The sequence below is a fragment of the Amphiprion ocellaris genome, chromosome 12 (genome assembly GCF_022539595.1).
Source record: "Amphiprion ocellaris isolate individual 3 ecotype Okinawa chromosome 12, ASM2253959v1, whole genome shotgun sequence".
NCBI classification, from domain to species: Eukaryota; Metazoa; Chordata; class Actinopteri; family Pomacentridae; genus Amphiprion; species Amphiprion ocellaris.
In genome coordinates, this window is record NC_072777.1 from 5225518 (window position 1) to 5240772 (window position 15255).

Sequence of the window (15255 nt, forward strand, 5' to 3'; positions counted from 1 at the left end):
ATATTAACAGAAAATAAAACAGAATTTAGTATTTTCTGGTGGCTGACGGCCAATAATGTGATTACTGCACACTAAAATGAGTTCATTAATCTAACTGTCCTGTTTTATCTTTATAATGACAACAGAGCGTTAAAATGAAATACGGTCTTTTAATCACTGGAAAAATATGTACACAATTAGTTTTTCTACAAACAAATCGAGTATACAATGCTGTAAACGGGGGGGGGGGATTTGCTAGAAGCGAGCGTAGGCCCCCCTCTGTGGCGCCGGCTGAGCTCCACCCTGCTGCAGCTGGTGGCGGAGCTGCTGGGAATAAGGATCCTCCAGGGACTTGACTGAGACCGTCGTCTTGGGGCCCGTCTTCCACTCGATGCCGCTCCCATCCACCACGGAGGCCTCCACGGTGACGGCGTGAGTTCCCAGGACGGAGAAATTCAACACGAACTGGGTGCTGAAGTAGTCGTTGTGCGGCTCCACGCGCTGCTCGATCTCGTTGGTTTTGGGATCGAGTGGAATCTGAAAGGCACAAAGTAAAAATTTAGGGCTGCAGCTGTCGATTATTTTAGAAATCCAGTATTCTATCGATTATTCTGGTGATTAATCGAGTGACAGGATTCTGTGCTTGGCATTACAGCATCAAAAGCGGTACATATATAGTGTAGTACAAGGGGTATTGTACATATATAGTATAGTACAGGGGTATTGTACATATATAGTATAGTACAGGGGTATTATACATATATGGTATAGTACAGGGGTATTGTACATATATAGTACAGGGGTATTATACATATATAGTACAGGGGTATTATACATATATAGTACAGGGGTATTGTACATATATAGTATAGTACAGGGGTATTGTACATATATAGTATAGTACAGGGGTATTGTACATATATAGTATAGTACAGGGGTATTGTACATATATAGTATAGTACAGGGGTATTATACATATATAGTATAGTACAAGGGTATTGTACATATATAGTATAATAATTAAACGAAGCCTCCATTCAGAGAATTGCGCCTCGAGAAATTTTAGTAATCGAACTACTTGAAAAACTCGAGGAATCGTTTCAGCCCTAATCGGGTTAAACTGCTAGATTTCAGTTACAATAAATGATAGAACAGATGAAATATATTTATAGGAGCACAGCACTTTTTCAAATCATCTGATCAATAAATAAAGTCACCTTGTAGTCCGGCCCCGTCTTGCTCTGGAGAACTGACGTGACGTTGAGGCAGACGGACTGGATCTTTCTGAAGAGTCCCGGAGTGGAACCGTGTTGCACCACGCCCTCCACCTTCAGAGTCAGCTGCTGGGTGTTCTGCACTGGGATTGGCTCGCTCGGTGTCCGTGGCGACGGAGAGAGGGCGAGCTGGAAGGACACAACACAGCCGGATAAACCTCACAAGTCGAGGCTCATTTTATCTTTATAGGTGCAACTGCTCCATGTTCCAACAGCTAAATACACCCAATACCAAAGTGTAACGGTATTTTGTATGCTTTGTGTTCTGCTGTTGTCAGTTAATGATGGCTACGCACACGTCTTAATGTCGCTGAAATAGTTTGTACTGTGCTGAAGAGATCATGAACAATAACGTGATAATTTGACATCTAGGAAATGCACATTTTTCACTGCATAGAAGAAGCTTGATACCAGAAAAGCTGTTTACTGAAATGAGTATTTTTTCACTACATATTTTGTGTTTGTTGGTTTTAAGGCCCAGTTTTTATCTGTTGTTTTAATATTGACAGTGTAAAACAATGAAATGATTGGACTGACTGAAGCCAACGATTACATTCATTGTGAATTAATCAATCAGTTGTTGTGAAATCAGTTTTTCCCAGAGTCCAAGATGATGTCCCCAAATGGCTTGTTTTGTCCACAAATCAAAGAAAATCAGTTTACTGTCAAAGAGGAGAAAAAAAACTGAAATTAAAGCTGCAAGCAGTGCTGGTTGGGTCCTCGCATCCTTGCTGGTCAGCGAATCTAAACATGTCCACGAGGTGGCGTTGTCACTGAATGTATTTTGATCTATGGATGTCATCAGGGCTGGACTCTGATCACACATGTAAAGTCCGAGATAGATTGGAGCGTGTACAGGCCAGTTATACAGCACTTCCTGTGTCATGGCGAACTGTCGAAATTCCAGTGGCCGCCATTTCCACACCCTCAGACTTCTGTGGAGCATTTTGTTAACTTTTGATCACCCATGCCTGGTGTACATCCTGGCCAAATTTCAGGTCTGTCGTGGTCACAGCGTTTGAGTTTATCGCTTTTGAAAATGTGCAAAAATTGGTCCAAATTCGTCCAAAATATGACACATAATTCAAAATGGCCGACTTCCTGTTGTGTTTTAGGTATGGTTGTCAAATACATTTCCGTGCATCTTGATGAGTTACACGTGCCTACCAAATTTCATAGCTGTAGGTGACGTGTAGTGGCCGTAGTTATTGTTTGAAATTTTCCAGGTGGCGCTATGGAGACATTTTGGCACACACCGATGCAGTCCCGCGAAAGTATCAAATTTTTCACTGGTTCTGAAGTAAAATAAACCCTAAGGTTTCAAGAGGTTTCTTGTACTGTTGGTGCTCGGACCCTAAATATTGAAATTTAAGAAGCTAGATTCAGAAAATGTGAACTTTTTTTTCTTAAAAAATTACCCCAATCAATTGATTACCAAAATGGTTGGTAATTATAATAACAGCTGACAACTAACTGAGTCACTGATGCTCGTTGCAGCTCTAGATACTGGTCTCCTGCGTTTTTTTTTTTTTTTTTTTTTTAAAAACATTTACTGGACTATTTCTCTGCCCAGCTACTGACTTCCTTGATGTCCTGCCAAGAAACAGTCCAGTACATAATCTCCATGAAACAAAAAACTGTAATTTTTACATGTTAATTAGCGAGCTTTAGAAGTGCTGGTATGGAAATCGTTCCTGGTTTCCTGTGTTTATGTTAAGCTGAACTCAGCGTCTAGATGCATTAACTGGACACTTAATGATCAGATAGGAGAAAGGAGTGAGTCTCCTCAGAAGTAAATAACTCTGGATATAAAAGTTGAGGCGGTGCTGTGAGCTCCACGAGTCATTGGTTGAGGTTAAGCATGTTTTTTGTTGTGCTTTTCTGTTCAAAGTGAGTAAAATGGTTACCTTGATGCTGGTCGACTGGAGCTTTTGGAAGAAATATCTCTGGAAAGACAGCGGCACCTTCAGCAAAGCTATGACGGCATCACAGAGGCAACCTGTATGCTGAAAAATAAACAACAAACGACACATTTATACCTCTGAGATTCATTAGCTGCAACTGTTTCTGTCAGTTTCCTTTATTTAATCATCTTACATTACTAAAGTGGATAGCTTTAAAATGTTATTACCAACACTAATATATACACTACCATTCAAAAGTTTGGGGTCAGCTGGACAATTAGATGTTTTCCATGAAAACTCACACTTTTATCCATGTGCTAACATAACTGCACAAGGGTTTTCTAATCATCAATTAGCTTTTCAACACCATTAGCTAACACAATGTATTAATTAATGCATTAATAATAACTCGTTAACCTGTCCAACCCTGCGTATTACACCAGTCATTACAAACTTAGTAGAAAACCACTGACAAGAACACAACATCAGTATTAGTGTCACCGTTCAGAAGAGCATTGACAATATCCAATTAAGCTTGAGGAGATAAGGCTTGCAGAGTCAGCAACTTCTTTTTAATCATCCTTTATTTGAAGTTCACTTTTAGCTTTAGTGTTAGTGTTTTATTCTGTATTATGTCCTGTTTATTTTAGATGTTCTCTCTTGTTTTATTTTAATTTTAGCTGCCTGGTTCTTTGGTGTGATGTCTCTCTAATTATTTAATTCTCTCTAATTATTCTTTAATTTTCAAACTGCCTAGTTCCTTTGTTTGATTTGCGTGCTAATCTACCTAACTATTTATTTAGTTTATTGTCATTTTTACCATTTATTTTAACTGACTGCTCAGCCTTGTCTCCTATATCTTGCTTAATTGTCTGTGTTGCATGTTTTGACTCTCAAAGCACTCTGTGAACGCTATTCTTAAGAGTGCTACATAAATGAAGTTATTATTATGATATTATTATAAGATATATTTACAGGAATGAGTTTCCCAAACTGGCTGCACAGTGGCTTGGTGGTTAGCATTTTTGTCTTGCAGCTAAAAGATTCCTGGTTCATGCGCATGGAGGTTACATGTTCTCTCTGTGCATGTGTGGGTTTTCTCCAGGTTTTCTGGCTTCCACCCACAGCTCAAAAACATGCTGAGGTTAATTGGTGATTCTAAATTGTCTGTAGGTGTGAATGCGAGTGTGACTGTTTGTCTCTATATATAGCCCTGTGATGGACTGGTGGCCTTCATCCTAAAGTCAGCTGGGATTAAAAATGAAAAAAAAAAAAAAAAATCAGAGCAACACTTCAGACCACTGCCACTGTTTTTAACCTTTCTATTTTACAAGTCATTGCGTAATATTATAAAATTGTGTGATTTGCTGTACATGTAATCTTATTTGTGTGCCGCCTCTTGGCCAAGTCATTATTGAAAATGAGAATCAGTTCTCAACTAACTTACCTGGTTAAATAAAGGTGAAATAAAACAGGGAAAAAATTTGTTGCAGCTTTTTAATTTTTTTTTCCAATTCTTGATTTCAACTGAGCCTTTTTCACAACAGCTGCAGAAGAACCTGTGAACATAAGCAACGTATATTCAGCCTTACCAGGTGTGACACAGGAGGGTGTTTCTTGGTGAGGCCCTCCGCTTCCTCCAGGACACGATTGAAGACCGACATCATCCGTCGCTCATATTCGCTCTCGGTCTGGACCGACCCCAGAGTGCCGTACTCCTGAAAACTAGATTAGAGAGACAGCGAGAGGCGATATGTTACAAACGTCTGCCAGGAGGATGCCTCCAGGGGATGTCTGTAATAGCGAAGCACTTTCAATAAAAAACATTCAAGTACATGGTACAGCGGAGAAGCTTTTTATCAAATTAAATAAGGCGCATTTATTTTCATTACAGTGTCATATCCCTAAAGGGTGCAGCGTACAAGAAGACACATGCACATGTCGACTTCTACTCATGGAAAGGTACTACGAGCTGTTCTGCTGGACGGCCGTGTTCCCAGATGTCAGGAAACAAAACAACAGAATTTAAGATAAACAACTCCTCCACCTTCACTGACAGTGACAGCAGCTCTCACCTGGCTGCCTGTGGATCCAGTATCAAAGCTTCAATTACATGGGAGACAAGCAAACAGCTCTGTTGCTGTCTGGATGGACGGTTAAAGAAAACTACATCACAGCAGAGAAAACAGGATCATAAACGAGACAAGAAGTGTGACGGGACTGAGGCCAGTGTAAGGATACAGCTCCACGTTGCGAAGGGTGGCGTAATCAGCATCAAACGATGACTGGTGTAAGTCTGCGTAACGAGTGGCAAGACTTCTGAACTCATCCATGCATACCTTCATCTGGGAAACACAGAAAAAAAAAAGATTCCTCTTGCAACAGTAAACCACAGGGTTTGTGAGCTGTTTCTGAATAATGTTTGTTTAATTGTGAGCTGTTTCTGAATGTTTGTTTTATAAAACATAGAATTATGTCTGACAGGATAAGAAAAACAAAAAATGACCTACTGCTGCCAGACTAAAAATAACCAAATAACTAAATGCTATTTCACTGATTTTTAATCACAACTTGGTAGAATTTGCTTAATATGTGATGTGTTCCACTTGTCGTGTTGCTTTTTCTTGTTCGATTGTGAATCAGCTGCTGTGTGAAACTTGACTGTTTTGTCATTTTATTGTACACTACTATTCAAAAGTTTGGGGTCACTGAGACAATTTCATGTTTTCCATGAAAACTCACACTTTTATTCATGTGCTAACATAACTGCACAAGGGTTTTCTAATCATCAATTAGCCTTTCAACACCATTAGCTAACACAATGTAGCATTAGAACACAGGAGTGATGGTTGCTGGAAATGTTCCTCTGTACCCCTATGGAGATATTCCATTAAAAATCAGCCGCTATCTTAAAAAACTGCTTTTCTTTCAAAAATAAGGACATATCTAAGTGACCCCAAATTTTTGAACCGTAGTGTACATTTAACCAAACATTTTTGTTTCAAACCTGCAACCAACGACAGAAGTGAAACAATTAATTCCTGTTAATGCATCACAGAATATGTTCCCCTGATATTCGTCTCTGTAAGTTCATCAATAACAGGTGGCAAAACAGACTTCTGGCAGAGCATGATGGTATTTTCTTTCTGCACAGCTATATTAAGATATATAAAAAATATTATATAAAAAAACTATATAAAATTTATATATATATATATATATGACATAATCCATACAATGTAATGCTTCAGTCTCTCTGTACGCTACGTTTTGTTGAGTAAAATCTGAAAGGGAAAAAAACTACCTGTTATGAAGCAGCAGTAGCTACTATCTAAGGTTCCGTATACAAACATTAACACAAAGCTCCAACCCTTACAGACATCTACGACATTAATTAATCCCCGTGGCCAAACTTCAGCCTCTTACCTGCATCGAGATGCGTCCACAGCGCTGCAGGTCGTTGCCCGAGGTGAGGGCGATGGTGGTGGCGATGGCAGGAGGAGGGCTGGTCTTCAGGCTGTTGCAGGTACAGATGAGCTGGGACAGGGCTTGCAGGGTGTCGATGCGCAGCTTAATGAACTCACACTGGAACGTTAGCGGGCTGAGAGGGGTGCTGGCAGCCTGCAGGGGAGGTATTAATCAAGTAAATCTACACAGACACTACAATTAAATGCTTAAATGGGTTTTGTTGAGTTAACCTAACGAGATCGGTCGATGCTAGGTGAGTTAAATTAGTAGACATTTGAGAGACTGTGACAGCAGCTCAAGCAGTCTGATTGACAACTAGCAGCTCTAAGCGTCCTGTCACTGGTGGAAGAAGTGCAGTATTAATGTTTTTTGACAAGCAGATGCCTGGCAGTAGACTGACCGTGAGGGAGGCGATGCCCTTTTGGTAGGAGCGCAGGGCCTCGGCGATGGCGGTCATGGCTCCGCTGTAGTCGCCGTCCTCAACGTGACTCAGGCACTGCTCGGCTTGGGAAAACTCCTTCAGGCTGTTCAGCCAGAAGTAGAAGTGCTCCGACGCCACGCGGGTCCGCAGACACTGGTAGAGCTCGCTGGAGAACTCATGGCATCCCTGCACATAAACAATACAAACTTTGGAATCTTGTTTTGGATGTGTCATGGCGACTTTTTTCTTAGTTATCTATTCCAGACGGGCTGCACAGTGGCTCGGTGGTTAGCACTGTCGCCTTGCAGCTAGAAAATCCCCGGCCTTCCTGGGATCTTTCTGCATGGAGTTTGCATGTTCTCCCTGTGCATGGTGTGGGTTTTCTCCGGGTTCTCTGGCTTCCTCCCACAGTCCAAAAACATGCTGAGGTTAATTGGTAACTCTAAACCTAACCTATCTGTCCATAGGTATGAATGTGAGTGTGACTGTTTGTCTCTAAGTGTAGCCCTGTGATAGACTGGTGACCTGTCCAGGTTGTTCCCTGTCTTCACCCTAAGTCAGCTGGAATGCACTTTAGTCCGAAATCAGCAAACGAAACATCCAGACTTCAAATAATCCAAAATGCTGCTGCCAGGCTTTTAAGACTCACTAAGAGGGGGAACCACATCACACCAGTCCTTGCTCCTCTTCACTGGTTGCCTCTGAGTTGTAGAATTGATTTTAAGATTTTATTGCTTGTTTTAAAAGCTTTAAGAAACTATTAATTCCCTATGAATCTGAAAGCAGCCTGAGATTCACCGGCAGGGCCCCTGTACTCTACTATATATGTACAATAAACCACAGATGTCCACCCATGTTCCACCAGGATGTTTACTTCTGTTGTACAGGCTGCTCACTTCTGCTTTTGATGCTGTAACGCGCACGCCAAGCGCAGAATCCAATTACTCGATTAATCATCAGGATAATCGATAGAATACTTGATTACTAAAATAATTGATAGCTGCATCCCTAATTATTATTATTCCTATCATTACTTGTGACACAATTGAAAAATGTACTCACCATTCGTGAAGCTTGCCGTGCGATGCGATACACCGTCCAGCCGTTTGCCACGTTCTCCAGCTGCTGTTTAATGACAGTCTTCACTTCGGCCGACAGAGACGACTGGCTGGCGACGAAAATCACTGTTGCCAAGGAAACCTGCAGCAATCAAAGCAGCAGGAGGGTCAAGAATGAAAACTCCAAAATCAGCGATGCACAAGGCACAAAGACAAGGCAGTGTTTCAGAGAAGAGCTTTGGCACATACAGGCTGATTTTCCGACAGAAAGTGGATCTGAGTACAATTTGCCAGCTCTTCAAACATAAAAGACACATTTAACTGCTATGAGCTCTAATTTGCTGCCTGAACACCAGCTGACGTGTGACTCATGCACAGTCTCTCACCAGAAGTTCCTGCTGCTTGTCAGTGGAGGAGTGACTGGCCACTCGATAGAGGTCCACCAGATCCCCCAGCATCCCGTCTCCCAGCACGGGCAGGTGGGTGGCGATGGCTGCCAGGGCGTGGCACATGAGGACGCGAGAGGAGTCGCAGGAAAGGTGGAGCTGGCCGAGCAGGAATTCAACCGCTGGTTGGCTGAGATGGGGTCGACTTTTCAGGAGCTTGACCAAAGAGGTGAGGGCCGTCTGCAGTCGAAATAGAGGGGAAGTAGGAAGCTAGATGAGGGTGGTTTGATGGTGGAGAATAATCTGATCATTAGGCATCATGACACACTTTTTCATGATACGGATAGCAGGGGAGTCATGATAATTCAGCTTAAATATACAATAAGTTTGGCCTCCTCAGTTTATGTCATTGCTTTGGCTCAAATAACACGCCATGGTTTACTTCAAAACTGTATTTTCAAAGCTATTATCAATTCAAAGCAGCTTCGGGGACAAAATGCTCAGCCGTGACGTTGACTGCTTATTTTACTGATTAGCTATTTGTGTCAACAAGCAATTGAAGCAATGTAGCTAATAAAGTGGCTGCTGAGTGTACACTCTGACTGTGAGCAGTTATTAACTTTGATTTCTATAAATTTTTTGATGGAAAAAAACATTTTAGCGTCTTTAATTCTGTTAATTACACTATTCATAGAACAATTTTGCTCAGATAAGCTACAATTCAAAAGTGATTTAATTGAAGAGATTTAATTGAAGTATAAACTGACAAACTTGGCTAGGTGTTTGAGGCCAGATTTCCAAACACTAACAGTGTTCTACGTTATATGCTATAAATATTCCCCAGTTCCAACCCATGCTGTCCGTCTTGTGTTAACAATGTCGTCTTACTTTGAGTGTGGCCTGTGAACTGGGGCTGCTGTCCTGACTACAGAGCATCAGAAGGGACTCCACTCCCAAAACTGTGTCCTGCTCCAATTGTACGATATCTGAGGAAGGGAAAAACACACAGCAGCTCTCAGCAATGGCAAATGAAAGGCATGAATCTGAAGTAAAAGCACTGATTGACAACCGGCACCACAAAGAGCCCAAAAACAGGCTGTTGTCGGCTGAAACTAACCTTTCTCTGGACAGGAAATGGAAATGTTGGAGAGCACGATGACCCCGTGTGCGGCCACTGCCAGGTTGCTGTGGTAACAGCATTCTTGTGCCAGTTTAACCAGGTCAGTGAGCCGTGGGGGAACCGCAGAGCCACCTGAGAAGAAAGTTTTACAGAATCCACATCAGTACGGAGTTGTTCTCCTTTTCAGAAGTGAAGGTTTGCATAAAAAGCAGTGAAATAAAAGTGACCATTACCTGCCACATTGCTGAAATACTGTTTGATTGCAATAGTCCCGGAGAGGGTGGAGAGAACAGCCAACATTCCCAGCTTTAAACTGTTGTAAGGGACGGCCAACGCACACTCACACAGAGTCTGCAGAGATAAAAACCATTAAATAACAGACTTTCAACCAACTTCAGGTAATCCTGCAATGCAACTTTACCTGAGTGTTTTCTCTGATCCACAGGTGAGGAGCCTTTTTAGCCAGCAGCTTCAGGTCATTAATTGTGAGCCTCTTGACAGCTTTTCTTGGATCATCTTTCAGGTACTGAAGGAGGAGCTGTAACTATACGGACAAAGAAACCAAAAGTCCATCGTGTTGATATTTTAAAGGTGCCAGAGTGTGAACCCCACTTCAAAGTCTTTAGCAGGACAAAACCCTACAGCTAGGGCTGCATTATTTTTTCAGTAATCAAGTTTTCTATTGATTATTCTGGTGACTAATCGAGTAATCCGATTCAGTAGTGTAGTACACGGGTATTGTGCATATATGGTATAGTACAGTTATAATTTATTGATTATCGGTCTGGGTCCGTACAGGATGAAGTCTGGGTCCGGACCAGTTAGTGACCTGGGGTCTAGTATTTAGTGGATTAAACGAAGCCTCGATTCAGAGAATTTTGCCTCAAGGAATTTTAGTAATCAAATTACTCAAATAACTCAAGGAATTGTTTCAGCCCTACCTACAGCAATTATTTATCACCACAAACTGATAACAATGGAGTGTGGCTCTGTGGGAGACATGGGGATACCTGCTTGGGAATATCGATGAGGGAGGAGGCAGCCAGCTGGGTGAAGGTGTGCAGCGAGACGATGACCATGGGGGTGGAGGGGTAAGAGTTGACCAGGTGCTGGAGGAGCTTTCTGCTGCTGGAGGCCAGGCTGGCATCATGATGCATGTGCTGCAGCATCGGGATCAGCTTCAGCTTCAGCTCCACTGGAGTGTCCAAACCTGTGGTGGAAGCGTAGATCAAACAGAAACGGAAACAAATGATGAATATTATCGAAATCACAGTATGGTAATGCAATGTTCAGTTCGCACATTTTTGATAAAGGTCAAGTGTCATAACATCCCATTATGAATGAACTAGTGTGGTGCTACAAAGACGCCCTATCCAACAAATCATCGTCTAAGGACATTTGGGAAAATGCTTGCTTGGTACAGCAAAGGTTGCATCACAATTTTAAAATTTGTTTTGTGATAAATAAGGAAAAAATTACAATTCCCACTAGGGTAGTGGCTCATGTTGCAATCACATAATCTATCAAAATAACTGCATTATTATTTTTTTCTTTGCCTGAAAGCAAATTCTATGTAAACACTGATGTACAGATACCCAGATGTATTGGGAAAATGGTAAAGGAGGTGATAAATTGAGTATTTACAGTGCTTTTTCTTCTTCTTTCTTTCCTCTTCACAGTATTGCATGTTTGATTTGTAACATGAACAATGAACACATTTTGATGGTTGCATTCAGCTCATTAGGAAACTAACTAAATATGTAAACAAATGGAGTCTACAGATGCACACTGATCCACCATTTCAGGCCTTCTTATGTGTATTTGGACAGCTGTGTGGAATAGTTACTGAATATTATTAATGTTAATAAACAATGAAATCTGTTGTTATTTCTAAATGCGATTTGTGACACTTTTAACACAGAATAAAACATTTCACCTTGAATCATCTCACTGACTTTGTTGCAAATTCCAGCTGCAAAGTCTCTGAAAATCAAAAACAAACATCAAATTTAAATAAAAATGCAAAAACATCATCTGGTTTTTATCCATTTTAGTAATGATCTCACTTTGACTGTGCAGAGAAGCTTGCAGCAGCAAAGATGGCAGCCTCCACTTCCACGTTGTCATGAGAGTCGAGGCTCTGGCGAATACTGTGGTGGGCATTCTTCCTCTCTGGGATGATGGAAGCCAAACTACCGAGCATCCTGACCAGAAGAAACAACCAGGAAATTGTCTCTTTTCAACCTCAGATGACTGACCAGAGTTGGCAGCCCCGTACCCCTCATTTACTCTAATGTTGTAGCACAAATCCTGCAGAATGTATAATGTCTTTATTGCACATCGTTACCTGAGAGTGATGGCTCTGGCCACGGGGTCGTTGCTGTGGATGACGGAAAAAACCCGTTTCACAAACTCGTCCACGTTCAGAATCTTCTCCAAGTGTTTCTCGCTCTGTTGGGTTACTTTCAGCACACAGAGTCGCAGAAAGTTGTTGCTGAAAAAGAAGAGAAAGGCTTCTATAAACAAAGATGTTCCTGGCACAGTAAAACTTATTTTAAAAATGTGCTCATCTTATAACTATCTAAGAAGCTTTGGATATTGTTTAGCATATATTACCAGAGTAGGACTGAAAAATTCATGTTTTAAATAGAAATCACAAATTAAAGTAACACAAGTAGTAAATCACAAAGGCTGTGTGTTTTACCAAGGCTGTTTGTAATATATAAACATAAATTCATGCCATTCTTTCTCTTTTCTTAATTAAATCTCTTCGGCAGAGAATATTCAACTTTGCTTTGACTTAAAAAAAAAAATTCATACATATAAAAATCATATTAAAGTCAGAAAAAAACGAGCTTCTTAGATATTTTACCCAGATTAGTCAGCTGTAATGTCTTCAACATAAAAAAAAAATCACATTATAATCGCACAAGCTGCACAAAAGCAAGCAGCTGTAATTGCCAAAATAAAGGTAGCATTACCAAAACAACCTCAGCAGGCAGTTTATTTGGCAAACCTGGAGAAAAGCGATGTCTGGTGAACTTGCAATGCCAATCTCATTTGTTTAACAGAAAGCACTTGGGCTCAGGTAAATGAGGAGACTTGGCGTGATTAGTGGGTCAACCTTTACTGAATCCAAAAAACAATCTGGGATTTTATTGTTGTCATCTTGAGTGTGCCAAACAACATGGGACAATTGGGGAAATGACAGTAACAAAAGCCGTTGGTTAAACATTAAAAACATCAAACAACCATACCCAAGTCTGAAGATGTCTGCCAGTTTGAGGAAGGCAGAGTTAATGAGGATGGGAAATGGGTACTTCTGGAAAAGTTTGGGGAACAACACCACAGCTTCACACTGCTCCCCCAGTTTCCCCGACCGGAGCCCTGAAAAAAAAAAAACAGTTTCAACAGTTACAACAAACCAGCGAGCTTCCATGCCATCACGAACATCCACAGAGTGTTTATTTACAGCCTGTCTGTGGTAAACATCAACATTCAGAGGACAGAACACAGAGATCAATGAGCCACATGCTAACTGGTTAGCCGGCTAGCTAGCGCACCTTTGTCCAGCTCCATAAGAGCAGAATTAGCGTCCAGTTCTTGTTCGCCATAACAGGCCTCCGACAGAAAGGACCGAGCTGTTGAAAGCGACATTATTCTTTAGTTTTTTTTAATTTTTATTTTTTTAAACTTTAAACTTAATGGCTCCCATGAACCGTTAGCATTTCGCTGCTCAGACAGTATAAACCAAACACACCGGATAATCCGTTATACTGCTTCCGGGCTACAGCTTCACTTTTCAAAATAAAGTGCTAGTTGTAATAGCCTAAACTTCAGTTTTCAGTTTCTTAACATCAAAGCGTAAAAAGGAAACACATCAGCAAATTTTTCTTGATGAAAAGTTAAGCATATTTGCAGTGGTTAAAAATCGCAGACGGATGTAAATGCACCAAAAACAGTATTTAGAAAAATATTGTATTTTTGACTCCATAGAAGCCATATAACAGCTGATTATCGCTTGTTCTTTTATTTACAGACAGTTTTATGTATGTTTTTGCACAGCAAAGTTTACATGTTAATGCACCAGTAGTAAAAATATCCAGTATTACAATTATATACCAATATCAGGGATCATTCTGCATAACGTCCACTTTGGAAGTTTTGTCTATTTTACTACAACACCTCTGTACTTTTACTTCAGTTAAGTTTTTAATGCAGAACTTGTACTTATAGTTAAGTGTTCTTATAGTGCAATTTTGCTATTTTCACTTACAGGTCAGCTTAAAACATATAAAAATGCCACTAAGATGCACACCTAAATAAAGTATTTTCCATTCCTCCTCTTTCATTGAAAAAAAACTCTGAATTTTGGAATATGCAAGTATTTTTCATTTTAAATGTCTAACTGTATTTGTATAGTGGTATTTGGGTACTGGGTATTTGGGTACCCTCAATATGTGGTGTGTATTATTGTATGTCATATTTTCCTTTGAAGTTTCACAGGAAAATCGGACTTATGTTTTTCTTTAAATTGATGTCAAAATATTGCATTATCCAAATTACATAAACGCACAGATTTAGTCTTTTCTTTTCAAATGAGAATATTTATACATGGCTATTTAGATCAGCTAGGTTTTATTAATGTCATATGGCTCTGAAATTTCACCAAATCAGGTTAAAGGATTGTTTTCATATTTTTAAAAAATGACAGTAGGATAATTAAACTGCAACATCTCTTTTTAGAAACAGACATTGTTTTTGTGGACAATCAACCACCACCGGAACAACAACAACAACATTAACAATAATAAGAATTATCATTATCAACTATTATTGTTATATAATATAATAGGAAGAAGAATACTAAGAATAAGAATTATTTTTATTATAAATCATTATATAGACAATAACCATAAGGAGAAAAATTAAAAATATTGCATTCAACATTATAAAACTGACTTTGCGCAAAAAAATTCAATGTGAAATGCATCTCAAAAGAGAATTTCCTATTTCAAAGACAGACCAAACTGTCAAAAATGAATACTGTTTAAGGAGGTTATCCGTCACATTGTGATTTCATTGGCAGCCCAGATTCTTCCTCGTCTGACCCACAGAAAGCCTACTCAGGAATTAGTCTGATTCTTTGACCCCGTGAGCATTTACAATCCTATCTTCATTCCATATCTGGACCAGATACAGCACCTAACCTTTAGCCTATGGATTACCTTACTATGCACAATGCAAGAACACAAAAATACAGAAAGTGACATTCAATAACATTCAATTTTTAAAAAAAGTTATTATTGTCATTTTTTAACTAAAGAAAAGAAACCGCCCTTATTTTTGCTGTCTAATGACAAGGGCCTCGCACAAATCTCATTTAAACTCTTGCATTGAGTTATGACACTTTTTTAGGTCATTATTTATGTGGAAGAAGATGCTCTGTCTGCATTTATCCTGCCGAATACACACCACATATTGAGGGTACCCAAATACCCAGTACCCAAATACCATTATACAAATACAGTTAGACATTTAAAGTGAAAAATACTTGCATATTCCAAAATTCTGAGTTTCTTTTTTCAATGAAAGAAGAGGAATGGAAAATATCTTATTTATGTGTGCATCTTAGTGGCATTTTT

At 39.9% G+C, this 15255-nt stretch overlaps 1 protein-coding gene across 1 annotated transcript; it reads right to left on the bottom strand.

Annotated features, from left to right (window-relative positions):
- Positions 1-129: 129 nt before the first annotated feature.
- ints7 (integrator complex subunit 7) lies at positions 130-13374 on the bottom strand. Its single transcript, XM_023296995.3, has 20 exons — positions 13174-13374; positions 12868-12997; positions 11958-12104; positions 11677-11814; positions 11547-11593; positions 10621-10820; positions 10032-10154; positions 9844-9961; positions 9608-9742; positions 9379-9476; positions 8491-8730; positions 8109-8246; positions 7026-7232; positions 6584-6778; positions 5399-5502; positions 5233-5301; positions 4750-4882; positions 3161-3259; positions 1197-1382; positions 130-516 (listed from the first exon to the last, which is right to left on the bottom strand). The coding sequence occupies exons 1-20, from the start codon at positions 13265-13267 to the stop codon at positions 235-237; spliced, it is 2883 nt and encodes a 960-aa protein (XP_023152763.2). The 5' UTR covers positions 13268-13374; the 3' UTR covers positions 130-234.
- Positions 13375-15255: the final 1881 nt, after the last annotated feature.

Bases quoted from the DNA above. Each gene is read 5' to 3' on its own strand.
- ints7 (XM_023296995.3), bottom strand. From the start codon at position 13,267: ATGTCGCTTTCAACAGCTCGGTCCTTTCTGTCGGAGGCCTGTTATGGC. The intron at 9,477-9,607 runs GTTAGTTTCAGC...TCCCTTCCTCAG, and splicing joins CATTTCCTGTCCAGAGAAAG to ATATCGTACAATTGGAGCAG. The intron at 8,731-9,378 runs GTAAGACGACAT...TTTCGACTGCAG, and splicing joins GTTCACAGGCCACACTCAAA to ACGGCCCTCACCTCTTTGGT.